The sequence below is a fragment of the Larus michahellis genome, chromosome 21 (genome assembly GCF_964199755.1).
Source record: "Larus michahellis chromosome 21, bLarMic1.1, whole genome shotgun sequence".
In the NCBI taxonomy this organism is placed as follows: Eukaryota; Metazoa; Chordata; class Aves; order Charadriiformes; family Laridae; genus Larus; species Larus michahellis.
In genome coordinates, this window is record NC_133916.1 from 6579670 (window position 1) to 6607383 (window position 27714).

Here is a 27714-nt window from a genome sequence, read left to right on the forward strand (position 1 = left end):
CTCCCTCCCCAGATGCACAAAATTAATTTTGCTTTTTATGGATGCATAATTAACCCCTGGAGTAAACATCTATTCAAACCTACATAATTAGTACTTAACTTTTCAAAAAGCTAATGAAGGGCCCTTTTAGATTCCTAATCGGCTGCTACTTTCTATTATTCAACTCCGAGTATGAACTATCAACATGGGAAATGCACTGTATGGCAGGAACTGGGCAGACTGGAAACGCGAGGCTGAAAGCCCACACGCAGGATGGCCAAGCATCTGGGTGCCTGATCAAGTCCACCTCACGTGGACTGTCATCGGCTGCGCAATGCAGACTCAACGTGATTCAAAAGTAGCCATTCTGCAGTGGAAGAAATTCGGTCTCAAACCCAAACCCACAATGGTTCATCTTTAGGTCATGGGGTGGTTGTAGATTTTGGGAAGCTGGTTCGTATAGTGGGTCAGGACAAGTCCCAGACGGTTTTCTACGAAAACAACGGCAACACAAGAGACGTACTAGCTAGAATTATTTAGGGACAGATAATCAAGCTGTACAGTAAATGTAAATGGACAGCTTAATTAACAGCACATGCCTATCAGGAGCTAATTAGATGATTCTTTACCATTTTAAAATGAATGGTTACCGCTTAGTTCCCAGGACCATAATTACCAGGTTAAGAAGAACATGCAAAACCTATGGCCAAGTTCTCTCTTGGTAACTCAGTTACCGACTTAACCACCTGATTTATAAAATAGAGTCTGTCTCTTTCCAACAGACACAGTATGGATTCAAAGAAGTATCATCTAGTTCCACATCAACTCCTTCCCAATCCCACTACAAATGAAGGAACCTCCTTGCTTTACAGTCAGTGCCTGTGTTTTAAGGCAACAAAGGAAAGCAAATAATGCTTACAGATTCCGCTTGCGAGGAATACGTTATTGGATTGCACGTTACTTCAAGGAGCTCATCTAGAATAACACCTTCCCCCGACCAACCGCTCTGAAATCCCAGCTGTATTGCTTATAAAAGTCCTTATTTATTTATTTTCGCTCCAGAGTCCGTGTTGTTGTCATTGGCTGTGCTGCAGTGCTCTCTGCTGGCACCAGCCTGGGAGTTCCTGGGATGCTACAGCGGAGCAAAGGCAGGGACAAGGCTGTCACTGCCCCGAGCCTGTGCTCCTGGGGACAGCCCTGGGGGGGCCACCACCCCCGGGACTGACAGCCCAGGAGTCACCCTCCTGGGAACGCCCGAGATACCAGCGCTGGCTCTGTGTATTTGCTTTCTGAGCTCGTATTTGCGTTCAGGGTGTCACGTCTCAAAACTTCTCTGCTTGAAAACCCCTGCACAGGCGCCTCCTGAGCAATGGCCCTGCTGCCCTGCGTGCCCTCTCCCTGCTAATGCTCAGGAGATATTTCCTCTGCTCGCCTCTTGGCAAAAACACACGGAAGTGTTCCGGGTCCCTTCTCACCAGAGGAGCCCTGAGCTAAGTCCCACCATTTTATCCATTTCCAAGGCAAAGGCCTCTGGCACTGTCTGATGAAAAGCACCCAGGACCAGGATCAAAGATCAAACGTGATTTTCTTGAAAATCTCCTTTCTGCGTTGTGACGGGCACCCCGCGGCAGGGCCTGCAGGGACCGGGCTAACGGCGCCTTTCAACCACCTCCACAAACGGGCTGCTGCAATTCCCGCATCGTGCTGCTGGTTTCCATCACACCTCCTCGCTTCTGATTCATGCCGTTAAAAACTAGATTGTTGCTTGCTCCGAGTGGCTTTGGTTAATAACTGCTATTTTAACTCCAGCCCGCGGAGAGCTCAGCAAAAGTCCCTGAAACAAGTTGCCTGTTGTCCTAGATTTCTATCAGCAAGGTCGAGAGCCACCATCTCAGTTGATTCTTTCCACGGCAAAGACGCAAAGGAGCTTTTCCCTCCCGCTCCCAGGGGGTTGGTGGTGTTTTTCTCAGCGTGTTCCTGAAGGCCAAACTCTGAACACTTGGTGTGGGGAACGGTGCAGCTCCCGCACCCTGAAGAGCCCCACTCCGCTTTCCTTTTTTTCAGGCAAGTTTCTGCCTACTTCTAACGGCTGGCTGTCCCTGGCATCGCCCTGCTGCAGCCATGCTCTTTCTGCAAGATTTATAATCCATTTACAGCAAGTGCCACAAGAGCAAGACAAGGCATGCAGCCCCACTCCAGCCCGTCACAGCCAGCTCCTTTCCAACACCACTACCACCACCACGCGCACCCCAAGGACTGGAGCGCAGTAGATGCTCCCCTTGCGTTCCCATTATCTCTGCCTTAAAATTCTCCTGAGGCAATTGCATTATCACAGATTGTGTCCTTTTCAATTTCATTTCCCCTTAATCACCCCACAACTACCGCAGCCTGGCCCGACTGGGTCCTCGAGCAGGGCAGACGAAACCCGGGGTCAGACCCACGGTCAGCAAGGCGAGAGGGATGCTCGTGCACGGATCCCGGTTTGTTCTCCTGATTGGCACTCTGTTGGGAATTATGACCGTGAAGAACCTATTTCAATAAAGGTCCTGGTGCTTTCCCACGTCCCCCGGCCACCCCGCCAGCGCCTGCGGGTGGCACTGGGCTCTGCTGCGGGTACAGTGGTTCCTTCAACTGAATCTCTCTTAAAACGCCCTCCCTGCTCCAGGCTGTCCTTCACGTCTGTGTTATCTGACAACACAAGTTTTAACAGCAGCTATTAAATTTCTAGTTAGAATATGACTGGTGACAGCTTTTGAGAAAGTAAAAGAACTCTAGAGGAAGTTAAGAAGAAAACCCAAAATCTTATACAATAATAAGAAATGAGCAAGAACTGAATATGAGGAAGACAATAATACTGAAGGCATTATATTGGTTTTATGTTTTAAAAGTGGAATTAATTGGATGGGAACAGAAAAGCAAGAGGCAGAAGTGCCCAGCACCTTTCTCACTCCAGCTCTGTCCCGAGGCACGGTGGGCAGAGCAGCCCCGGGCTGGGCACCGGGGGCAAAGAAATGAAGAATATCAAAGAGCCTTCACCTTGGAACTAAGCTACTGAAGAAAAAAATATTAAGAAAAATAATGTAATTTTCTAGTATTGCCTCAGAGTTGATTTATTCCTGATATAAAACTGAACTTCACAATGATAGGTACTTTTTTCATGCATTATTCTAGATGGCAGTGTAAATCAACTGAGAGTGCAGTCAGTAAAGTTGTTATTGCCATCTCTAAAAATCCTACACTACAGAAATGATTCCAAGAATTATTAATATTTCCTATATTCATATGTGCTGCGCTTCTTGGGAAGGCACACACACAGAGGTTTTGAAAGTCAAAATAGAGCCATTGCATGGTTTAAAATAGTCCAAAACTCTGGCGACGGAGATTAATCTCTGCTGCAATGATTTTTCCCCACAGTTTTGTGCCATCTAAAAAATGGTGGAGAGCATCCCCTTCCCCACACTGGAGAGGAGAGGGCTGGGGGGCCGAGCATCCCCCTGGGACACCCCGTCCCGGTGCTGTCCCGCTCCACGCTCCGCAGCCCCACAGACCTCCCAGCGCCACACAGGAGAAAACGGGGCCGTTCTTAATACCTTGTTTGATTCAGGCAAATTACATTTGCATTCCACGCAGGAATATGTCGATACTAAATCGGGCACTGGCGGGGAGCGGTGCCGCTGCGCTCCGTGCACCCTTTCCCCCGGCAGCTCCATCCACTGCTGCCGGCCGAGCGGCGGGTTCCCGCGTCGGCGCTGCCAGGTGCGGTGCGGGCATCGCCAGCGCCGAGTCAGGCACACGCACACCCACGGCCACCTCCTGCCCGTGGCAGCGGAGTCCCCGCCAGGCGCTGCCTGGTTACCGTCACGGCGCAGCCATCGCCGCCCCGCGCGGGCTCTAATCCCCGCAGACGGCGGGAGCCGAGCCGGAGCAGCAGCCAGCGGGAGTTGCTTTGTTTGTGCTGACTTGGGTAAGCAAAATATTATTCCCTCAATAGCCATTTGCTTTTCCTGTCTCTTCTGTGCAGCAAAGCAGGTGGGATTCTGGCTAACCTGTTCTTTTCTTTAAACTGAATTTTATCTAGTAACAGGAAAATACAGGAGGACCTCTCTGCGCAGGCTGTCGGTCTGGTATCCTACAGCACTCATGTTATATTTAGCAATTTCATAGAAAGCTGCCTTCTGACATTTTACTAGAAAAGTATTTTAAAGAATCAAATATCTGTAATGAAAATTGTGATTTTGCAAGTGTTGATCAAGGACTGCTAAGTTAACGCACTGCTTTTGAATCGATGGAGCGAAGGGATGAATACAAGACATTTAATGTGGATTTGTTTTTAATGGCGAGCTCATGTTTTCAATTTCTTGTTCTTTTGTCCCTGAACACAGAGGCTGGCCTGGCAGTTAATTCATTCACATGCACATTGCTTGTTTTGGTGTATTTTTTAAGCAAAACCCTTCAACTTTGTATTCTTGTATTCTTTTTTCTGTAAACTTCTAAATCTAAAGGCAAAATCATGAAAGCGGCATGCATCTTCCCCCTCCACATGTAACTTTGTCACAAGACTATTAATCATGTCTTACAATAATTTTGCTAATGCAGTATATCCATTCAGAAGCAGAGTGTCTGTCTGCAGATGGATTTGTTACTGCGAGATATAAAAGCGGAACAAATTTCTTCGGGAAATATTTAAGCAAGGTCATAACAACACTCATTACATTCTAAGCAATGTGTCATTTGCTGGATCAGACGGACTACAGCAGCAGTCACGTTTATTGACTGAGTCTGTAGAAGAGCCCAAAGGTTAGACATTAATATTGAAGCTACTCACTACTTTCAGCATATACTCATCAGGCTGAAGTCCTGCGTGTTGCTTAATTTGTTATGATGGAGGAGAAGGAGGCTAAACAAATTAAAGCAGAGTTATGTACTTCACTTTCACTTCTGAAGGTCTTTACCTACATTAATCAATGAGCATTTCCATTTTAGTATGCCATCTTAACACACGGTTGTTCTTGCAATGTCAAAAGGTGGATGGACAAAAGGGCGAGCACTGACCCTTCTCGAGGTTAGGTGCTTAGAATAGTGCATTTTTCAAGTGTGCGTTGGGTGTAGTCTATCCGTGCATCCCACTGCTGTGGCTGGAAGATGTGTCACCGAGGCAGGGGATGATGCACATTGCACGGGGTGTCAGGATGGGTCTGACAAACGAAGCATGGCAGCGGTGTGATGGAAGCGCGCAGATGGACACATCGTACGGCAGGAAAACCTGCCAGTCCAAGCGCAGACCTGTTTGCCCAACTTCTGTGATGATGCTTTCTATTCCTGGGGAAAGTAAAGCTTCTTCAACTAGGGGAGGAGATACGTTAAACCCTGTTTACCCATACGCTGTGCACCAGCACCGAGAAAGGTCAGGACGTTGTTGGACCAGAGCCTGAATAAATAGCAAAAACGAGACAACAAATCTATCAAACATTGCACTCTCGCAAACTGCTGCGAGGTGCAACAAGTGGCTTAACCAGATTGAGAGACAAAGCAAAGACAATTCCCAGAGCCTGCCCCAGGAAAGTCACAGGTCCCATAATCCCATAAACCCGTCCTGCACCAAGCCCCTGTGCAAACGCTTCCCCCTGGACCAAAAGAGAAAAACGAACCGAGAATAATGTGATCCAACGCGAGGAAGGTGGGCAAGTATTCATCACCCGAGCACATATGCAGCTTTACATTTCAGGCAATTCAAACATTTCGTTATTTTGCTCTCAAAATAGCAGCACTTATCCCCTTCCTCGCAGAAAGGCGAGGGGAGGCAGGAAATGACTTGCTCATGATGGCACAGAAAAACTGAGAAAGCAGGAAATCAAATACACGTGTAGGGAGTCAGAGCTATTCATCCAGCCCTTCCCCCAGACAGCAGCGAAAGCAAATGCCGTACGCAGAGAGTGACAGAAGGAGGAACTATAAGATGAACAGATGATTCACAGGAGACTAAAGAAAACACGATACTACCTTCCTTTGGAAGCAAAATCCATTTTAAAAACAGACTTGTTGAATTTGTAAGGAATAAAACGTGAGAATACTAAGGGAAATGAGCAAATGTTGGGCAAATTTGACACTTGTGCTCGAATGGGCCAAATTCACAGAAGCGAGTGTACACGGTTCCGCTGTCACCTCCCCGCGGCAGGGACGGCCACCTCTGCCCCGGTGCCGGTAGTGTGGTCCAGCCTCCCCAGGAGGGATTTCTGGGCTGCCCCCAAAGAGCTTGTGCCAACTGGGCCGCGCTTCAGCACAGGGGCTGCGCAGGAACGGGGACTAAAATACTCTTTGTCCCTGGGGCCAGGCTGACCTACTTTTTTTTTTTTTTTCCCCCCTTCATATTCTTTGTTTGACAGTAGGCTGGAAAAGAAACGGAGAGGTCATCTGAATTTTACCCGTCATTCACCACCACGCTGGCACCATGCATTGGAGATTTGGTTAAAGTGGATAAAACTCACCTTCCGCCAGCACCTGGGCGTCTCTGCTGGGAATCCTCTTTTTGTGACGTTCCAGTTCTGTAGAGACTGGGGGGGGATGGGCAGGTTACTGCGAACGCAAACTTCATTTGGGGGCTCAAAATATTGGCAGAAAGGCTTCTACTAACTGATCAGCGTTTTTGTGAAGAACTTTTCATCTTCACTGATTTTAAACAGCAGGATGTGTCTGGGTTTTATAAGGAGTTATATTTCTAGGAGTTACACACGCATCAGAATCCAGAAGGTAAACAAAGGCCAAGTGCACGCTGGCCTTTGGTGGCTTTAAAGACTGAAGTCTTCAATTGTTTACAACTGAGTCAATTTTGTTTTCAATAATGTTAAATTAACCTTTAAAAAAATTGTGTCAAGGAGCTCAAAACCCTGAAACTGTGCTAATTAAGGAGATAAACTAGGTTCAGGAGGAATTCAATATCTGAGCTGTCTGTCATGAAACAACATCTTTCAGCTTTTTCTCTGCTTTAATACTTCTGTCTTTTCCAAACACTTACTTCTACGCAAAAGACTGTGCGTTGTCTTTCGAAGGCTCAGCTGTGTCTCACAGCCCGTGGGGCAGCCGTTCCTGCTCTCGGGAAGCGCGATGCTCCACGTGCCGAGGGGATGCTCCACGTGCCGAGGGCGGCACCCAAGCCCCTGCTGCTGGGGGATATTTTCAGTCCATTTCTTTTCTATCCTGATAGTGTGGACAAGTCACATTTTTTGATTATTTTTTTTCTAGTGTCAGGGCTTCTTTTTCACCTTCCAGCGTACTTCCAGTTCTGTAATGTTAGATCTGATCTTATTAAGAGCGCTTAGATGCTTGTATAACATTTCACACCTTGTGCAAGCTCTAATTCCCCCTCCGCTGCGGCGAGCTCCCCCAGGCTGACAGTGTCACCCTCTGCAGGAGCACGGAGCCACGCAGCCTGTGCTCTAAAGAGCTTAGCAGCGAGGGGAGATTGGGGACTGGGACCTGGCCAAGGTCAAGCCGCCCGTGAGCGGCGACGCGTGTTTCAGACACAGGGATCAGCCGGGAGTCCCAACAAACCAGATCTCCTGCAGTTCCATCCTCCAACGCCGAGAACACGCGCTCAGCCGTTGCCCCGCAGAGAGGGGGTGACTCCAGAAACCGGCCTTTTTGGAGACCTGCTCTCGCCTCCACACGCCGTGGGGGGGCTGCAGGGGGGCACCGCTTGCTCCTTGGCTGCAGCACCGACACCCCATCAGGGCAGGGCACCCCTTCGCCATCCCAGCAGCCAGCGCGGGGGCATCACAGCCCTGAGAGAAAAAGGCAATGGGAAGGTTATGACTCAGAGCAAAAGCAATCTGTCAGTTAAAAATTAAAGACGACAGCAGCGCAAACTGTACAAGACAGATCAACAAAATGGTTTATATCGATTCCCCTCCCCGCAGTCATGAGCTCTTTATTTATTATTTGAGCGATAAAGCAGCTCAACTATAATCCATCTCCATCACTGGTTGTACCTAACTTCTAATCTATTAACTCATGGATGCTTTAGTTAAAATTAGCAACCATTCAGCATATAAATATGAAGCACAATGTAAACATTTGTAATTGCCAACATGCGCTAAATGAGTATACTGACGAGAGAGTATTACCATATGGTCACCAGCTCCTACCCAGCTGATCTGGTATTTGGCTGCACTGACGGCTGGAGCGGGACGTAGTGGCAGGGACATGGTCAGCACTAACGGCTGTGAGCAGCAAAAGCAGCAGCCAGTTTCACATATCTGAAAAGTCTGGCTCCTCTGATCAAGCAAACCCCATTCACGGCGTCCTGAGTCCAGCTAGCTCAGGGTAGTCGCATTCTTCATGCGAGCACGTGTCACATCAGTCACCTCTCTCCTCCTCCTCTTCCTCACAGCATTCCCTGCTTCCACTCTGGAGGAGATGGGTCGCAAGGAAGAGGACGACAGCAGCTCCTGGAAGAAACAGACGACCAACATCCGAAAAACATTCATTTTCATGGAGGCCCTGGGATCGTAAGTACCAGAGCTGCTCTCCAGACAGAGCCACCTCTAGATACCGGCTCCCCAGCCCAGGGCAGCGACTCCCTGGCACTGGCCAACATCACAAGAGAACATCTCCTCCCGAGTCAGGCAGCCATCCTGAGGTGAGGGGTGGGCGCTCCATCACTGCTGGAGCTGTGATTCATGGCTCCCGCTGCCAAGCGGCACCGAAGCAGCTCCTTCCCACCAGCCCCGCAGCCGGCTCCGGGGCAGCTCTGCCCTTTCCTCCTTCCCTCGAAGCCTGCGCGGCAGCTCGGTTCAGTTTTTGCTCTTTTCCCGCTGAGCGCAGTGGTCTGCTGCTGCTACAAGGTCAAGCAAGGTCAAGGGATGGCTCTGGGAGAGGTATTCTAATAATAAGTCACATATTTAGCTCATAAACCCTGCTTCAGTTGAGGGATAAAACAAGAGCAAGGATGTTCAAGCTGTACAATACTTCCCTGGGAGTTAACAGCTTAATTTGCCTATTCATGCGAATGAGACAAGAAAACATTTCCAAGGTGGTGGAGGAGGAATTGAATTACCTCCACCAGTGAGTTCCATCACAATCAAATTTTCTGTGACTTTAGAACCCATAGCAGAGCTCCCAAAAAACCAGCTACTCCAGAGCTGGGCAACATTTTAAATTATCATGTTCCTGGTCAGCCTCAGGATTTATTTAAATTATCCAGCAGCTTTCTCCAAAGGGATGAGGTTAGAAAGCTTTGTTCTCTCCTAGCCAACTTGTTGATTCATCATTTTTTAATAAGGGGCATAATTATTATAAACTGTTTGGGACAGATATATAGAACAGATGCCCCAGCATCTGATTTGTAGGTTGTTCATTTCCTACTATTACATTAATAGGAAAATTTAGCATTAGAAATTGGGATTTTTTCCACATGCACCACTTCAGCTACCCGAAGAATATAAATGAAGATCTGGGACCTAAAACGACCTGGAAACTTACTATCGCCTTCCCCCAGCATCCACAACTGTTGGATTAGGGACGTGGTGAGGACGTCCCTGCCTATTCCCTGAGGGCTCTCAGGAACTTGAAAGGCATTTCCATGAAACAGCCTTCAGAGCTCAAATGGATGGAAGGAGAACAATGTGTGAAACAAGGAAAAGGTCCCAACACCGACTGCTTTTTGGGCCAGAAAAGACCATTGCAGGCAATTTATAGAGTGAAACAAAGATTCAAATTCATCTGTTGGGATGCCTTCCCAAAAATCTATGGGGTTTTTTCTTTGAGTTTTTTTTAAAAGGAATCCCTCATCCTTGCTAGGAACTGGTCCTGGCAGAGCCCAGTTCCTCACAGCCTTGCACGTTGTTTCGGCAGCACCCAGGGTCCCATAGAGGAGGAGGAGGAAGGCTGAGCTGAGCAAGGAGCTGCCTTCGGCTCCCGCTGCCCCTGCGTCATCACCAGCTGCTGCTCGCTAACGAAGACACACGAGCAAGCGCCGCATGCCAGATGGGTACGGCTCCGTGCTCAGCCAATCTATCTGCACAGTACGCTGGATTCTTTGTTTAATGGATTATAGGAGGTTTTCTGCCCTTGTTTATTGGGTTTGCTACAACAGCATCCCAACCAAGAAGGTGCTTCCACGGTGCTCACCTTCCTCCCTGCAGGGCTTTGCGGACTCAGTGGCAGGTTCCATTTAACTGCCATCAGTTCATCTGTTGCTGGTTTGATGAGGATTATTGAGGACTGGCCTGGCAAAGTGTGCACTGTCACTACCCCGAGACACGTGTTCAGCTGCCCAAGACAAACCTTTAACAGGATTGTGAGCTTTAGGCATGTTATAAATACCTGCTCATGGCTGCACTGGGGTTCACCTTGTCGGGGATGTACGAGACACTCATTGGCACAGGGTACGCAGGCATTGGCACGCTCTGCAGAAAGGAAAAGCCATGAGATGCTGAATGAAAATATTAACTGAGGTTATCCAGTTATTTTGCAGAAAGGAAAAGCCATGAGATGCTGAATGAAAATATTAACTGAGGTTATCCAGTTATTTTGCACTTTAGATATACAGAACGTTGGTTGATATACCCAAACTGCAACATAACTGGGCTCTCCTCGCTGCAGTTGGGCTGTCTCAGTCGTCAGGGCAATGCTGACCAGGGAAAGTGAAGACTTTAAGATGATGGGGCCTTTGAGGAAACACAATTTGTATTAAGCAGGAATTTGGCCCCATTAGAGTGGAGGCTGCTGATCTTTCCCTGGGGGTTGTTGACCCCAGGGAGCCCCCGAGCTGCAGCCTGCCCCGTTCACGAGGTGTTATCGATACAGCCCCTCGGCTGGGCTGGCGTTAGCCCGGGGAAATCCCCCACTCCCAACGGATTCAAGGGCAAAGGTTCCTTGAAAGGCAGCGAGCTGCGAGACCGCAGACCGTGCCTCCTCCTGCACCCACAGAATCACGGAATCACCCATCGCCTGGCACAGGTGGGAGTAAAACACTTGATCATCTTTACAGATGGTCCTGAAGAATGCGATTTAATTTCATTGCGGGCATCTTTTTTGTCCACTACCTCAACACATCTTCATAATGAACTATGCAAAAATAACCTTTTCTCTACAAACAGAGAAAACTGAGAAAGTTGTGAGGGGTTTTCTACATATTGCATAATCTTGCATTGAATGTCCTAAGTTTGGGGCTGCTGGAGATGTAGTTCTAGCTTTACAATCAGCATCCACTTAAATTACTATCATACTGCTTTTTCTTGCTTTTGCCTTTCTCTCTGTAATTATCCTTCCAGTTCACAGCAGCAGCATCTGCTGAAACACAACTTTTTCTCCTCTCCGCACAGAGGTGCCTTTTCAGAAGTTTTCCTGGTGAAGCAAAGAAGCACTGGCAAGCTTTTTGCTCTGAAATGCATCAAGAAGTCTCCTCTCATCAGGGAGAGCAGCCTGGAGAATGAAATAGCAGTGCTGAAAAAGTGAGTGCGTGTACACTGTAATGTAGTGTAGAACAAAAGTCCTTTCCCAAGGCGTGTGGCTCTACAGTAAAAATAATATAAGGAAATAAGTATTTCTTTTTAAAGAATATATAAATATTACTGTGAATTAGTAAATTAGTAAAGTTTCTTCTGGTCTGGTCCTCCGCTGCTGATGCCTGGTGCTCCGAAGGGAGTTTGCCACAGCATCAACGGTCCTCTGCCACGCAGGGCGAGGGAGATCAGCCATGGAACAGCCCAGGGAGCTCTCACTGGTGATTAAAGCAAGACGACTGGTGGGTTTTCCACTTGAAAAGCCACTTTGTCCTTGCTAAGTTTGTTTCTGACCCGCATTTATCTTTGCAGAATAAAGCACGAAAACATCGTGACTTTAGAAGATATTTACGAGAGCACAACCCACTTCTACCTGGTCATGCAGCTGTAAGTATCAGCAGAGCCGCTTCTTTGGGGGCCACAGAGGACGAGGAGCGGCAGGACCAGGGCGATGCACTGCATCTCAGCACCTGCACACGGGAGCACAGCACCCGCACATTACCGGCGGCACACACAGGGGCCCTTCAACACCTCTCGCTAACGAGGCGAGAGCCGCATGGCTTGAACTAACGGCGACACTTCTTATGCTGTCTTGGCCCATTCTCCTTTTAGCAGGAAGTTTTTAAACCAAGATTAGGATCTATTTATGCAAATTAATTCATCACAGTTTAGCAGGGCAGAGACAGAAGTATTTCTAATTAAAGCTGTGCCATGCAGGATTTCTAGAAATGAAAATGGGCAACATGTCAGCTGTGCCCGGCTGCTACTGCTAACTTGCAGATTTAGCTAAAGGAAGCAATCACAGAAAAACATAGATCCACTGGTGCAGCAGAGCCTGGAGGCCATCCTGCCCGTGGCGCTGGACGCCTGTGGCTCAGACCTGCCGGGAGCTGCCTCGTAACCTTACCCAAATTCCCTAGGTTTACCAGTAATGCTTCCTGGTACCCTGAAATTGCACTCAAGAGTGTCCATCGGCCTCTCAGCCTCACAAAAACTGCTGCCCAAGGAAGGGTTCTGCTGTAGGTGGAGTTGTAAAAGGACCAGAAAGTTATCTTGCCTTGTACGGGAAAGCATAAGAAGCTTTGTTTAATTTTCTTTTCAGTCGTCTTCTTTCTAAACTACCGTTTCCACAGGGTATCTGGGGGAGAGCTATTTGACCGAATCTTGGAACGAGGAGTTTACACCGAGAAAGATGCGAGCGTGGTGATCCACCAGGTCCTGACAGCAGTGAAGTACCTCCACGAAAACGGGATAGTTCACCGCGACTTGAAGGTGAGCCCTCAGCACCAGCAGTGCCGCGGGGAGCTGGCACCACCACAGGCTTTACCTGCTCTGCCCCGTGACTTTCCGTTGTTCCTTTCCATTTTTCCACCTCAAATTTCAACCTCTGACCACTCTGTGTTCACAGCCTGAAAACCTTCTTTACCTTACTCCCGAAGAGAACTCCAAAATCATGATCACGGACTTTGGCTTGTCTAAAATGGAACAGAACGGCATCATGTCCACCGCCTGTGGGACTCCAGGATACGTTGGTAAGCCGAGGATCAGGAATGGGCTTGTGCGGGTGTACTGTCTGGGAAGAAGGTTGTGCATGTACAGTACTTTGCCTAGCAGAAAGAAAAAAAATACATAATTACGTATTAACAACATGCTACTCACAGATGCACTGCGTGGACCACATGAAGACCAGATTAGAAATGAGTGTAGAGGCTGCAAAATCCCATAATGTTTAAAAGTACAAAGAACAGGATAATTTTAAGAGCAATATAATTCAGTGTTAGTCATGTATTTGTTGAAAAATTACACAAATGATTTTAACACAATGGGATTTTGTTTAACGCCCACTAGACTGCATTAGCTTGATCCACAGTTCCTGGTTAAAACCTCAGGATGCAGGCAGAAATTGTCAGCGGTTCTTTCTATTCAACGGCATAAAGCAGACGCTAAAAGCACAGACCAATCCAAGCGGTAAATGGGGCTGGTTTGGGCTGATTCTCTGCACTGGCACCTCAGAGACCAAGTGTACAAGAAACTACTGCTCTTCCCAGTACTGGATAATTTACTATTGCTTAGAATTTTCATTTGGTTTTGCTGTTCTGCAGCCCCCGAGGTCCTCGCCCAGAAACCATACAGCAAAGCCGTCGACTGCTGGTCCATTGGAGTCATCACCTACATCCTGTGAGTAAGAGCAAAGAGCATCCCACTTCTTTTGCCATGAGTTTCCCAACTCCTCCATCGCCTCACACACCTCCGCAGAGCGGCCGTGCCAGCGGAGGCGATACCAGACCTCCCACTTTGCTGCGGGAATACAGCAGTGGTGTGTTCTTCCTTTGCACGGCCTCACTCGACCGTAGCAATGAAAGGGATATGGGGAATCAAGTAGTGGAGCGGAGATAAAAGGAATCACATTTTCTCTATTATGTGCCTCATTCTATGCTTTGTTTTTTTCCAGTTGCCTACAAATACCATTCAATCTTCCTCAGTACTTTTTGTTTCATTTCCTCCCACACGATGCAGCTACGTACCAGCTGTGGCTTTGTCCTTTCGCTGCTGCAGTTAAGTTTTTAACTCTTTTCTGCAGCTTTACCAACACTCTTAGATGTGAGGGACAGAAGGGTGGACAGAGCGGCCCGTTACTCTCTCACTCGTGCTGCCCATGCGCGCCCAGCCTGGCCGGGCTGCGGAGGAGCCGGTGCCAACGTGGCCGGCAACGCTGAAGGAACCGCTGCTTTCTGCTCTGTTCCAGGCTGTGCGGGTACCCTCCTTTCTACGAAGAGACCGAATCCAAACTGTTTGAAAAGATTAAGGAAGGCTACTATGAGTTTGAGTCTCCGTTTTGGGACGATATCTCTGAGTCAGGTACAGCCCTGGCGCTGGGAACCACAGCGCTCCCTCCCACCAGCTGCAATCCTGATCCCTGCGACCCGCGGGCACGATCCTGCACCAGCCGAGCCCCCAGGCACCCCCCATCCTGGCACTTCACATCCTGCCCATAACGCAGCATGGCGGCTGAAGCCTGTTACCCTAACTCTGATTTCCACAAACAATTAGTGACCTCAGAGTGGGCTTCGGTTTCCCTTGGAAGCAGAAGAACTTCAGGGTTTTTTCACCCCATTTTTGGTTTTTGGGGGAGTTGGGGTTTTTTTCTTTTTTCTTTTCCCCTTTGCTTTTTTCCCCATCACATCACATTTCCTTACAGCAACACGGCCCGCCGCATCAGCCACCTTTGTGCCCTTCCACCAAACTCACCCGCTCGTGGAGCTTGCCTGCCCAGAGCGTACTGAAGGCAGCATCTTGGCAGCGTATTTTAAACATCGATCTTCTATATACACAAACAAAACTAGCAGGAGGTTTGTTAGGACTTAATGACAAATGCTGCAATCCTCCCTGAAAAAAAAAAAAAAAAAAAAGATAAATGGAGGGATACAAGTGCTCTTTAGGGCAACTTCTAAATCTGCTCTGTTTGCACTTTCTGATGGTTATTTTAGAGTTATTTTTTAGCTGAATTATTCAACTCAAATTCACATAATCTAAGCGTTAAGGTTGGCACATCCCCAGTTAACATTTTTTCACCTGGGGCCCTTCACAACAAACGTCTCCCTTTAAGGGAGCGATGGAGCGGTACAAACACCTCCTCCTCGGGGCTGACCTTTGCCGTGTTTACCCACCAGCGTTTGCCGTGTCCTGTTAGGATTGTATCTTGGAACAAGGAGAAAATAACCTTTTCTCTCTGCTTCTCCTCCCCCCGCAAACAGCCAAGGATTTCATCAGACACTTACTGGAGAAAAACCCGAACGCGAGGTTTACCTGTGAAGAAGCCCTGCGGCACCCATGGTGAGAGGACCAGGGCCCCGGCAGTAGCCGGTGGCAACAGGGCTTCACCAGCCCCTGGGCTCGCTCCACACGCCCAGTGGTAGCCGAGAGCAGGGGTGTTTCCCCAACCCCTGTTACTAATGTCACCGTCTGCCTCTGCATGGCCCTGGGTGTTTCTTTTTTATGTGCGAAGAAAGAAAATGATGAATAATTAAAGATGCAATTTGTGCATATTTGCCTCCATAAACAGAGGCAAAGATGAAATCCCATCCTGAGCTTCCCCAGGCTTTGAAGTGTGTGTTTGTGTTACATTTTGTTGCTGTTTTTCCTTGGGGTTTAATTATTGCTGATTGAACGTACAAAGCAGTTAGTTGCCTCCAAAATGTGGAATGCCTTACAAATGCCATCTGCCTACGAGCCCATTTTCTTCTCTCCCCATCTGCAGGATTAATGGAAATACAGCCCTTCACCGTGACATATACCCATCTGTCAGCGCTCAGATTCAGAAAAACTTTGCAAAGAGCAAATGGAGGGTAAGTGGTTTGCTGGTGGGAGCCTCGAGCCATTTCACTGACAAACGCCAGTTGCTGCCATCCAGCAACGCGCGAGGCTTCAGCTGGGTGGGGAAGCAGCCGAAAGCCGGGATCCTCCAAAGGCTGCCTGAAAACTGCACGCCCTTACTGTTTATAGTATGATTGGACCAATATTCCCTGCTGCAATGCAGACTAGTAGATTTACCACAAACAGAGCGCTAGAGTGGGCTCGCCAAGAAAGAAAAGGGGAGGGGGAAATGATTATTGCCTTTACACCAAGAGAGGGAAATTGGTGCTCCGTCAGCAGATCTTTTTGCGAGCTTAATCCAGCTTTTCCTCTTTTCAGTCTTGAAGACAAATTGGTACTTCATTTATACCAAGTGTTTTAGTAAGAATTTAGGCGGCGAGAGGAATGCCATAGGAACCACGTGTACGACAGCATTTTAAATACATTCAAAATTCAGTTTTAGTCTCCATTTCTCACTGCGGGGTAATTTACAGCTGTTCCCCGATTGCCTCCTGTAGAAGTGGTTGTCATCTTCCAAAGCATCTGCAGTTTGCACTCACTGGAAACCGCGGTGTTTATGCCAGGAAGGAGCACATCCCACTTTCCACACACTGTGCAGACAGACAGTGGGTGCTGCCCAGCACGGCACTGCCCGCCCTAAGGGGGGACAGTCCCTTCGTCCCCCAGCACCCGCCCAGCCTGGCATCGCTCCGTGCTCACCGTGGGGTTTTTCTCTCCTTCCCCAGCAAGCCTTCAACGCTGCAGCCGTTGTGCACCATATGAAGAAGCTCCACATGAACGGTCACGCAGCAGCCGAAAGCACCCTCCCCGTTATACAAGTCTTGGAGGCATCCAGACCCAACACACCCATGGTGGCCAGCCGGCCAGCAACGCCAAACGACGACCAGGACACGTCCCAAGCTCTGGTCCCCACGCGGGGCTGCCCAAACCCTCCCTCTCAGCTGGAACAAGGCACAGGAATGAGAGAGGGAGAGCTGCAAAGCCACTCGGAGAACGCAGCACTGCCCACGGGCAGCAGCCTGGTCCTGCCGGAGAACCACAGCCCGCCGAGCAGAACGTCCTGCGGCTGCAGCCCAGCCTGCATGGGGCACGAGAAAACAAAGGCGTCCTTCTGCTCTGAGACGGTGCTGCTTAAAAAATCTGCAAAATCCCAGTAGGTATCCAAGTCATTAGCCATAATTTACAACAAATTATATGGGAGTAACCATCCCTGGAAGGAGTGACCTGGCACATGAGTTGCCAGCCCCAGGTGGAGACAGAAAGGAGGGAGGAATACGGCCAGAAGCAAACGTTCTGAGCGGCTGGGCAGCCGTGCCCAGCCAAGTCTCTTCCATGCGTGTGGGAGCATCAGGTGAGGCACGTTGCTGAGGCCGCGTGGCAAAGCCTGCAGCGGGCTGAGGCAGCAGTGCTCAGCTCCCACACTCCATGGACTCCAGAAATTACCTGTGGTTAAAGCTGCTGATGCCAATTGCTCAGCTGGTGCCGAGTGACCAGACCCTGCCTTTGCTGCAGCGTTGACTCGCACCCAGCTCTGCTTTGCTTTCAGCAGCTGATGTTCTTTATATTAAAACCCCATTTTCAATTCACCCACAGAATGATCGTAAATATTGCTATTTCTCTTTTTTCTTGTTTCTCTTCCGATTCTTCCATTTCCAAGCAGTCATTTCAAATCAGAAGGTCTTGTTGCAATGAAAACAAGTAAACACTCTTCTCACTGCAGCACTGGGCAAACTGGAGTTTGTTTGGTCATGTGATGAGGAGGCAGCCACGGGGCTCCCCGCATTGCCAGCGGTAAGTGCTCCGCAATCCAATCACTAGCTGCTTTTAATTAATCCCATTATGGCATGAAAAAGGGAAAGGCACAAATAGCAAAGCGATTGTACATGAAATAAATTGACTTGCAGGGTTTTTTGCAATAGAAGCAGCCTTAACCTTTCAGCTTCCATTAAGGACAGTGCAGTGACTCTGAATCCAACCTTTACAACTACGCCAGGGTTGCCCGAGGAGCGTGTGAAGGGAAGCCAAGCATGGACCCGGCCTATCAAACTCTACAGTTATTCAAAGCTGCTCACTGGGAACCACACTGGAACCAAACAGCTTCATCAGCTGGGATTAGGGCTTTTCAGCTGGGTCTCAGCTCTGCCCATGAGCAAGGGGCTGACAACAGGCTGCTGGTCCATGGCAAAGCGTAGACAGGGCATCTCTGCAGCCCGAAGGGCCATTCCCCTTCCCAGGTTCGGTCCAGGCAGGTCAGTTTTAGTGGCTTCATTACCAGAGCAGAACATGGAGATGTTCGTTTTGTAGGTGAGCAGAGTACAATCGTGAAAATTTCACCCTGTTTGACCACAGCTCAGATTAATTCGGGACCAGCTAAACTGTTAGCATTTGCACCATACTGTGTATGAGCAGTAAGAAGTACTGCTATGAGATCCTGCAATAAAGAATGCTCCTCAAAGGTGAGCATACGCGAGCACAGTGCACAAAAGCTACATAAAGCGAGCTACATCCTATCATCTTTCATGACACTCTCTACTGATGAGATTATATGAACAGAACTGTAATATACAAAGGATTAATAGAAGAGACAAATGCAAGTAAGATCTACTATAGGCTCCAAAAAGGTCCATTCCAATAACCCTTTATAAATAAGGCACACAAAGGGATCTAAGCTGTTCCTAACCCCCAAGCTCCCGGTTATTAACAGAGCACGTTTTGAAAGCGGCAGTCTAGTGAAACAAAGTTCAATCCTCAACTGAAATTCTCTCTCTTGCAGAAACAGAAGGGCTGTTTTACTCTTTTCTGCACTTCAAAGCCAGACATCAACAGCGCAAGCAAGAAAGGAGGCTGTGTCCCGCCAGCAGCAGGTGGGCAGCAGCGTCTCTGAGCAGCGACCGACTGGTGACAGCAGCACGTTAGTCCCAGGAATCCATCAATGCAGTGACCTCGGGGTGTCTCTGGATCGTTAAAGCTGGGAGAAGGCACTTTAGCAAGGGAAAGTCTGAGGCTACTGCTAGCATATTCAGTGTATATTATCCATACAACATCGCTCGGTGCTGTAAGCTTTTGTTTTCTGTATACTGTTTAGCTGTCCAATGCATAATAAGTACACTGCACAACATCAAGCCTATAAACCAAAGCCATGCAGAGTTTTACTCAGTGGCAGCTCAGTTATTTTCACAATCTGCATCCCATCCACTCCTTGGATTTTGATTAGCCCCAGGCTTCGGCACTCTGAAGTTCAGCATCAACCAGCTGCCCGGGCTGCACAGTTCTCACTTCAGCTATGAAAGGAGAGACAGCCTGCTAGCAACCTCCGTATGTCTGATAATAATCACAGCAAGGACTAAATTCTCTGCTTTCAAGTCTGTAATTGCACAATAAATACTTGCTTAATAAAGCTGAGTTTTGTTTTGTAAAGAGCCTGTTGGTTATTCATAGAAATTTAATGTGGAAACGGTCTATTAAGTCCCTTCTAAAGCATTCCCTGTGCATCTGCAGACCTGCTCCCCCTGGTATTTTTCTGGCGAAGTGTGACATGGTAAATAAGCAGATCATGGCAGAAAGTCAAACAAGACATTTGACTTCACCTTTGAGTATGAGATCACGTTTCTCTTACTTGCATAAATATAGCTATATTATATAGATATGATAGAGATAAAATTCCATTTCTGTGATCCAGTTCTCAAAGATCTAGGAGGGAAGTACTGAAGCCACGACAAGTTTTAAGGATAACTGCAGCATAGATAAAAAGTTTTAAAAGGCCCCACATGAGGGTTTTAATTTGAACAGTGAAGTTCCGCTAAAAGCTTGAATTGGCTAAAACAAGAACAAGAAATAATGTCTCGGTTTATAAACCCCTCTGGAAATAGCAGCTTTGTGGATGTCTTCATTTGCAATGGAAGACTGATGTCTCTCCCCCTTTTTCCTCCAACACCGGGCAGCTTCAGCCAGTCCAAGCGAGGTTAGCCCTCTCCAGGGGGCTGCTCCTTTGGCTCAGTGCAGCTCTTTTCCAGAGGTACAGAAACTCAATTTGCTAAAAATAGAGACATTAGGCACATGAGAACTCCAGCCAGAAAACGGGAATAAATACAGAAGTCAGTGCCTGCAGAGGAGGAAGACAGTGCCGTTGGAGCGCGGGCAGCTCGCTCAGGAGCAGCTCTCGTAGTAGGCGACTTGCTTGTTGATGGCGTCCCGGATCCTTCCCACCCGCTCCTCCAGGCCCGACAGCCTGGCCGACTTGGACATCAAAGCCTTGTTGCTTTCCTGAATCTCCGTCTCTAAAGCTGAGGAGAGAGCGCAGGAAAGGGTGATGTGATGATCGGACAGGAGGAATGCATCATGGCCCTTGCCCTCCCCAGCAGGTTGGGCTGAGCCTCCACCTCCCTCCTGCACAGCTCTGCTGGGGCAAGGAAAACAAATACTGCATCTTCCTCCTCCTGTGTTCCTCCCTCTCCCCCTCAAAAAAACCCCAACATGACTGCTCCAAACAAAGCCGTCACTTTTGAATGCTTAAAAATGGAAGCGAGCGTGTGGAAGAAAACAGGGGGACGCTGACATCGCAGGCAGGGCGTCCCTTCCACAAGGCCACTCACGCACCCTTGCAAAATCTAAATTTACTGGCACAGCACCAGCAGATGCAGCCCAATTCTGCACCATCTCACTGCCCAAAGTATGCTGTCTTCCTTGCAATTTCTTCCCCTCACCCCGCTGGGAGTCAAAAGGCCTTCCCCAGTGTGTGAGATTATTACATTGAGCTCACAAAGAGTCTTACTTTCCATCCTCAGCATCATGGTCAAAGTTTCCTCAAACAGAGCCTGTGCCTCCAGGTCTATGCTCTGCACCCTGCTGCCCTGCTCTCCCAGAGGCGGGCTCTGCTCCATCCTTCTCTTCAGCTCAGCGTACATCTGTTTCACTTGTTCGAAAGCCTGTGGAAATGCAAATAAGCAGTGCAGGTAGGATCAAGCAAATAGACTGGGGGGAAGGGGATTTTTCCAATGTTGAATCCCTTTTAAGTTTTATAGGGATATTGCACTAGAGCTTTGCTGTGATGTTATCATGCAAATCTGTAACAGTTTGTGACACACTCCCGAAAGATGCTGACTGACAGCTGTATGGGCTACTCTGCCTCAGGCAGGAGATACAGCAGAGAGAAGTCTCCAGCAAATAGCACTAGGATTAAGAAAGATCCTGGGAAAATTCAGTAGTGGGATAATGAATCTGATTAATACAAAGTGACATGACAACATGTAAGCCATGGCCCGAACAGAAAAGCCTCTTCGCCTCATCCAAAAATATGCCAGGACACAGCTGGCTTTGCTGTCTAACAACAGTGAGGAAGCGGAGCATGGCTGTGACCGCCCTGCCTGGTGCCACGCCGGAGCCCGGTACCTGCTGCGCGCTCCTGGCCTGCTCGCCCGCCTGCCCAGCCGTCTGCTGCGCGTCTGTGGCCCGCAGGCGGTTCTGGTCCGCTCCGCGCTGCAGCCGCGACAGCCCCTCCATCAGCCCGTCCAGCTGGCCCGCGATGGACCTCACGTTCTTCTCGGCCGGCCGGAGAACAGCCTCGATCTAAAAGCAGAGTGTTCTGTGCTGAGAAGGAAATCACACCCAAACCCCGCTCCTAATGCCTTTTTCCTCTCTGCAGGGACCAGCTACGCTGCTTGACAGCCACATCGCAGAAGCAGGGTTTTGGCAGGGAGCAGAGACTGCTCCCTGCACAGCTGAGCACAGCAGCCCTGGGGGAAGCCAGGAACAGCAGAAAGAAGATATTTTCACAGCAAAAGCTTCACCAAATCCCATCTCCCAGCTGCGCTGGTGCAAGACTCTACCAAGTGGGGAAGTTTCAAAGGAGCGGTGAGCAGGGCAGAGTATCGTTATTTTGGGAAGTCACTGCACATCACTTACTTCATTGACGCGCTCCTGGATGAACCGGAGGGAAGAGCCAGAGCCCCTGATAGCACCCTGCGCCTCCAGGAGCACCGTGTTGGCCTGCCGCAGATTCCCGACCACCTCTTCCACATTGCCCTCCACGGCATTCGCCCTGTTCCTGGGGAAATGTGGGAAGCAGCCTGGAGTGAGTGTAGATAATTTCATGGGCTGGAAGTCAGGGTTGCAGAGGGTAAATAAGGAAGCCTGAGAAGCGAGACAGGACTGTTACTGAGAAGGCTGCAGTCTCCCTCCCCTGAAAGCCACAAGTCCACACATCTGCACACACTGCACTCCAGGCAGGTTTCCTTTCGAGAAAAACATTACTTCCATTTCATACCCCCAAGCAGAGGAGACAAACCAAGAAAGGGAGAGAAAAGCCTTCCTTTAAACTAGTTAGAAACATTTATTTTGTAAGTAGTGCAAGAAAAAGTATTGAAGGGAAGCAATAACCACTGAGCCAGTTTCAATGAATACTTTTCTGCTTGCAGTGGGACTATTCAGGTCCCACTGATATAGATAGAGCTCCCTGTAGAAAGCCAGACTCCCTTGTCTCATCACTTCCAGCAGGTTAAGCAGGCATCAGACACTATCAAGGAGTTTACATACTTATCCCACTAACCTTCTCGCTGGGATATTGCTGCAAGTCAACATGTGACAAAGTTGATGCTCCAAATTTGCAAGGACACTCCGTAATTACTTTTTAAGGGACCATGGGATAATCCTCCCAACTTTCACCCAGAAAACAAATAGCCCATTTAATCTCCTCATGCTCTCTTGTGCAATTAGGATGAAGGTCACCAATATCAAGTAATACCAGGGCAACCCTGTCGTCTCCCATCACAGGGACTCAAGAGATGGAGAAAAGCCTCCCTTACTTTTGGTAAAGACCTTCTTGTTCTAGTAGCTATAACAAGATCTATTCTTGGCAGCCAGATTTCTTATTTGAATTTGGGCACCAGGGAGGTGTCTGCAGAGATTGCAGACTCATTCTTTTAGGCACTGTACAGACATTGAAGATCCTGGGCTAAAACTTCATATTGTGCAAGTCAGTATAGCTCCAGCAGAGTGAGAATTCAACCCAACTGAGCACTACCTCACTCACTCTGGCTGAGTGACCCTCAGCTGCCGAAAGCCCTTGAACCCCAACCGACCTGGCTTGTTCCGCCTCCTGCTGAAGCTGCTTGGCCTTAGCGATGTCCTCGGCCGTCTGGGCAAGTATGCTCTCCGGGCACTGCAGCTTAGTCGCCAAATTTTGGATCTCGGTCATTTTTCTCAGGACTGCAGCAGCATCCGTGGGGAGACGTAGGGAGAGAACAGACTCACTGATTTCCTGGATAGTGGCAGGGTCCGTGTCCTTGTCTACAGAGCAGAGAGACAGACAGTGTCAGAAACAGGAGAGGGGAAAGGCGGGAGTGCAGAGGCAAGGGAGGATGAGGGCAGGCATCCAGCCAGGCATGATCTCGCACACAGCCTCTTCACTTCAGACAGCTGCCGGGATCTAATCCCCTCAATTTAATGTACTTCTCATTCACATCAGCAAAACTTTCAGGGAAATACTGAAATGACACCTTTAATTTGGTAAAAAGAACACCACGGCTAAGCCCAGAGCAGAGTCAGGTGGACCTCACTCAGCAGATGAGGCTATGTTTCAAGACAAGTCTTTTATTTCACAAATAAAAGTTAATAAAACTGAGGAATCAGAGGCAGCCAAAGCCCAAGGGACATTAGCCCAGTGATTAGCTCAGAAATATCTTCACTCATCATTAACACCAGGCAGCACCAAATGACCTGATTTTCTTATTCAGCTAACGCTCATGAGGCTCATTAAGTTATTACAATCTGTCTGCGAACAGTAAGTCATCCCATTGGTTTATAGGACAACAAGGAATTCTCGTCTGATTAATAGTTTGCTCCAGAGAAGATTTGTCGGTTTATCTCCAGTGAGTGAGTGTTGCCGGTAAACTTTCCTGCATCGGGTCAATGCCAACTGCAAATCCTCGGAGAGCACCAGCCGCAGGGATGGGTTTGTCCTTGAGCCCCAGAGATGGCGCAGGGCTCTGCGGCAGAGTGGGACCCAAAGCAAGCTGTTGTCCAATGCCGCAGAGAAGAGACTGCCTCCTCCACAACTCTCCACTTAGGCTAATTCAGGTCACTGTTTTAGAGGTAATGTTTGAGAGCAGTTCATGGGAGGATGTTGGGAGACCCCTCCAGAAAGCCTTGCGCACAGAAGGTCAAGGTCATGGAGTACCTCCTGCCCCATGGACCTCACAGATGGCCCCCAAACGTGCCCAGAAGGAAGCAGACAGGGTCTGCCCTGGTGACATCCCGGGGAAGTCGACAGAGATAAACCAGACAGGATTATTTTGGGTCAATCTGAACAGCACGGTCAAGCCTGAGCAAGTCAGTTGGCCAAACTGCAGTCGCTGACAAAGTCACGGACTTCTGTACAGCTGAAATGTCTTCTCCATTTTTCAGAAAATACTGTCCAAGCCTGCCTTGCCATCTCAGAGGATGCGCATTACCTTTGCTATGTACATACCCATGTGCAGATAAACTGGATATCCGAGAGCTTAACTGGGGTGAGCTATTCAGCCGACTCCCTTGTACTGCACTCTCATACATAACATCACTGTAAAAATTCGTTTTTTCCGTGCACAACTCAACCTGCGCAGACGTACTTCACAGCTCGCAGAGCGCTACCTGACAAGAAGTTTCGGACTTGCTGGATGAACTGCTGGATGCGCCGGACATCTCCTTCTATCTGGGTCCGTGTTACGCTCATCTGGTCCACAAGCCGGCGAGTATTGCTTTGAATCTGATTTGCAGACATCTCTGTCGTTCTAATCTGCAAACAACAATATCCTGATGGAGCCATTTCTTCTTGAGCTGGAATCCCAGCAGCCCTACCTCAGCTCTGAGTGAACCGGGCAAGGCACTTTGAAATTACATATTCCCCATTCTTAATGGGACTGATTGAAAGGATTGTAAATGTTAAAGATTGAGGGCTGGATTTGCAAAGGAAGCTCTCAAACAGTACTCTTTAGCTTTTTAGAACACCTTTGAAATGGATTTTGAGCAAGTCTGAAAACTCACTTTATCTTTGTAAGCACCCAAGAGGCAGCAGAAAGAAGCTGCAACAGCACGAACACATGCAGTCTAGGTCACACCAAATGTTAAAGCAGCTACACATGCGGATTCTGAGAAGTTTCCACATCCCCACCCCTCCTGCCATACTAATCCCAAACCAGGAGGAAGACAGGCTTCCTTGTGACGGTTCCAGAGCCGCTCGCATGCTTTCAGCTCTGTGGCTCCTGTGCTGGGGGAGGCAGGACCCACGCACGCAGCAGGGAGTCTCCCACTCTAAAATTCCTGAATTTCTGCAGCTGTCCAAAAGATCAAGTCTCAAACAGAGTTTGAGATTGGGTATTTTATCACAGCTCACTCTTCCCACAGCTCTGCCCCCGGCTCTGCTGCTTGACACAGAAGGATGGAGTGTGGGGCTTGGCTGCAGGACGGGCAGCGCTGCTGCACTCACCAGCTGTGCCGTCTCCCGGAGCCGGGCGCTCAGGCTGCCAAACTCCCTGGCGGCTTCCCCGGCCATGGCCAGGGCCCCGCTCGACAGTGGGAAGATGCCGTGGCAGGGGCGGCCGGCCCCACAGGCAGTGCTGTTGTCCCGAAGGCAGAGCAGCCCCTCGCACTGGGCCGGCGTGCAGGTCTCCACTCGAAAGCCACCGCAGATCTGGAGAGGGAGAGAGCGGTGGGGCAGTGAAGAAGTGGCCGTGCTTGTGCTGCAGGGCTCCGCACGGGAACAGGGACGGGGCCAGCCCTCCCGACAGGGCTGATGGTGATGCATATGGCACAGCCCAAATGACCAACACCGTGACTGTGTTGGAGAAGGGCAGCCAGAGCTACAGACGTGTATGGCAGCGCTGCATGCCCACACCCAAGACAGCAATGTAAGGTCTGCATCTCCTCACCACCCCAAGCTGGAGCATAAACAAGAGCAAAGCACGAGCTAAACCCCAGCAGCTCACGAAGAGTATGTCTGTATGGAGCAAACGCCTCAGTTACTCTCAGCAAGTCTTCCCCTCATGGCAGGGGAACCCTGTCCAACCTCTGACATTTGCTTTGAGAGGGTGAATGGGCCGAGAAGACCCTGCGCTCTTGCCTGGACATCAATGGTTTTAATTACATGGCATCTTCTAGAGTTATCACCCACCAAAGAGCGCACGGCAGCAGGGGCACATGCAAACCCAGAGCCCGTGCGAGCACCAGCACAGGCTGGTCGCTTGGGAATGTGTTGCTGCCCTGAAAAGCAGAGAGGGGAGGTTGGTGGTCTCCACAGCAACCGTGCATTAGGATACACCGAAATGGATCTCCATGGCAATAACAAAGCAGCGAAGGAGAAATAAAAGAAACCTCATCCAGAAATTAAGTGGGTCTTTGAGATATAAGACGCGACACATGAGAGAGTCCTTGGAGGAAAAAGTGCGTGCTTGGGAGGGGGCGGTGGGCAATGCTTCATTATCTGCAATCCCCAGGCAAGGGATGCTCAGACAATTCTCCACTGATGTCCCAAAGCAGCAGGTTGCTCAGATGCCATTTACAAGTCTCTCTGGACAGAGACTTTGTCTTGTGCCATGCTGGACTCTTTGAGGAAAGATGCATGAGTGCAGGATGAGAATTCTGCCTCCTGAGCAATACGGGGCCCTCCTGAAAACTAGATGTGTGCAGTGGGGAAGCCATAAAACCACTTTGTGTCTTCACCTTATTTATGACAGGGGTCAGGTTGGGAGACGAGGCTATCTCGCCCTTCAGGGTCAGCAGCTTGGAGGTGGTCTCCGCAAGCCCCCCCTCCAGCCCCGCGGCGCTCCTGCGGCTCTCCCGGGCCTCGGCCAGCAGCCTCGAGGCACCAGCAAGGAGGCTGCTGGCATTGGTGGAGGTCTGGTAAGCAGATCTGATTGTCTTGAAGGCTCCTGCAGGAATAAAACCGATAAATGACATGAATGCCTCTGTGACTCATAAATGCAGCAGAGCTATCTAAACGAAGGCACTGACTATACCCTGGGAGTGGATGTGTGCACAGAGAGGAGGGGGACACAGCCAGAGAGATTAGTCACTACAGCACAATGAAAACACTCCTTTTATTTCCAGATGCCTCTCAGCCATTCCTTCAGTGAGCTACAGAGCTTTTCTGAAGGACTGAACTCTGGCTTAGGGCTAAAAGACAGAAACAAAACTAGAGCAAGATGATGTACACGTGCTGATCCTGGGCTTTGCTCCATGCAAAGGGCTTTGGCGGGGCAGGACAGGGTTCCTTCAGAGCCCTTTGCCTGGCTCCCAAGTAGGTCTCGCCATTCTCCCTCAGCACAGCCTGGAAGGAGACCAGTTGGGACATGGACCTCTAAGCCCCACTCAGACGGCGAGGTGCAAAGCGAACCTGCCCAGGCTCGCAGCTCACACACCCACGGCCGGCTGAGCCGCACTGCAGCGGCGAGAGGGAGGCAGCAATGAGGCGTTTGGAGAGAATTAGCTGTAATGGGGATATAATGGCAGCCTACCACCGGCATCGTCACAGGGCTTAATTAGCTCTTCTCCTAAGCGCCTGACAGCCACCTGGCTCCCTTTCCCACCCCTCCATCCCTTCCATCTGTGCACAACCTCCATTATCTCAGCTTCCTCCCGGGTTCAGTGACATGCTCCCAGCAGGGCTCCCCCCCTTCCCACTGCTCCCGCTGCACCCCGCAGCAGAGTTTGTGCTGGCCGGGGGACGGGAATGCGGTGCCCACAGAGCAAGCTGCCCAGACCCAAAACGCCAGAGCAAATAACCCAATAGCATGAAATCCTGGGTCATGGACCACAGGTTGAGTAGAAAACATTCCTCTTGTTGGGGAGGGAAGGTGCATTTGCTGTTCCTAAGCTAGCAGCAAATTAA

At 49.3% G+C, this 27714-nt stretch overlaps 2 protein-coding genes across 7 annotated transcripts in view; one reads left to right on the forward strand and one right to left on the reverse strand.

Moving 5' to 3' along the window:
• The first annotated feature begins 3285 nt into the window (after positions 1-3285).
• CAMK1G (calcium/calmodulin dependent protein kinase IG) lies at positions 3286-19270 on the forward strand. 3 transcript variants are annotated; one of them, XM_074564758.1, is made up of 13 exons: positions 3286-3943; positions 8366-8483; positions 11301-11429; positions 11793-11867; positions 12614-12752; positions 12889-13012; positions 13583-13658; positions 14227-14339; positions 15236-15314; positions 15739-15826; positions 16580-17007; positions 17515-17645; positions 18628-19270. In XM_074564758.1, the coding sequence occupies exons 1-12, from the start codon at positions 3412-3414 to the stop codon at positions 17606-17608; spliced, it is 1995 nt and encodes a 664-aa protein (XP_074420859.1). In that variant the 5' UTR covers positions 3286-3411; the 3' UTR covers positions 17609-17645; positions 18628-19270. The 3 variants fall into 3 exon arrangements, with proteins under 3 accessions (XP_074420859.1, XP_074420860.1, XP_074420861.1); XM_074564759.1 differs by having other exon boundaries at positions 17575-17645; XM_074564760.1 differs by having other exon boundaries at positions 3603-3943; positions 17512-17645.
• The window catches only part of LAMB3 (laminin subunit beta 3), a 69412-nt gene continuing 60775 nt past the window's right edge, over positions 19078-27714 (reverse strand). For all 4 annotated transcript variants that reach the window (XM_074564756.1, XM_074564755.1, XM_074564754.1 and 1 more), the window contains 8 exons: positions 26547-26755; positions 25315-25518; positions 24480-24624; positions 22931-23138; positions 21756-21897; positions 21243-21419; positions 20626-20779; positions 19078-20137 (listed from right to left, as the gene is read on the reverse strand). In XM_074564756.1, coding sequence (XP_074420857.1) covers positions 20001-20137; positions 20626-20779; positions 21243-21419; positions 21756-21897; positions 22931-23138; positions 24480-24624; positions 25315-25518; positions 26547-26755 — 1376 coding nt within the window. In that variant the 3' untranslated portion in view covers positions 19078-20000. The remainder of the gene's footprint in view (positions 20138-20625; positions 20780-21242; positions 21420-21755; positions 21898-22930; positions 23139-24479; positions 24625-25314; positions 25519-26546; positions 26756-27714) is intronic.

Excerpts from the sequence above, each read along its gene's own strand:
- CAMK1G (XM_074564758.1), top strand. The coding sequence starts at position 3,412 with ATGGTGGAGAGCATCCCCTTCCCCACACTGGAGAGGAGAGGGCTGGGG. Across the intron at positions 3,944-8,365 it reads CTTTGTTTGTGCTGACTTGG|CATTCCCTGCTTCCACTCTG; the intron begins GTAAGCAAAATA and ends TCTTCCTCACAG. Across the intron at positions 8,484-11,300 it reads TTCATGGAGGCCCTGGGATC|AGGTGCCTTTTCAGAAGTTT; the intron begins GTAAGTACCAGA and ends CTCTCCGCACAG.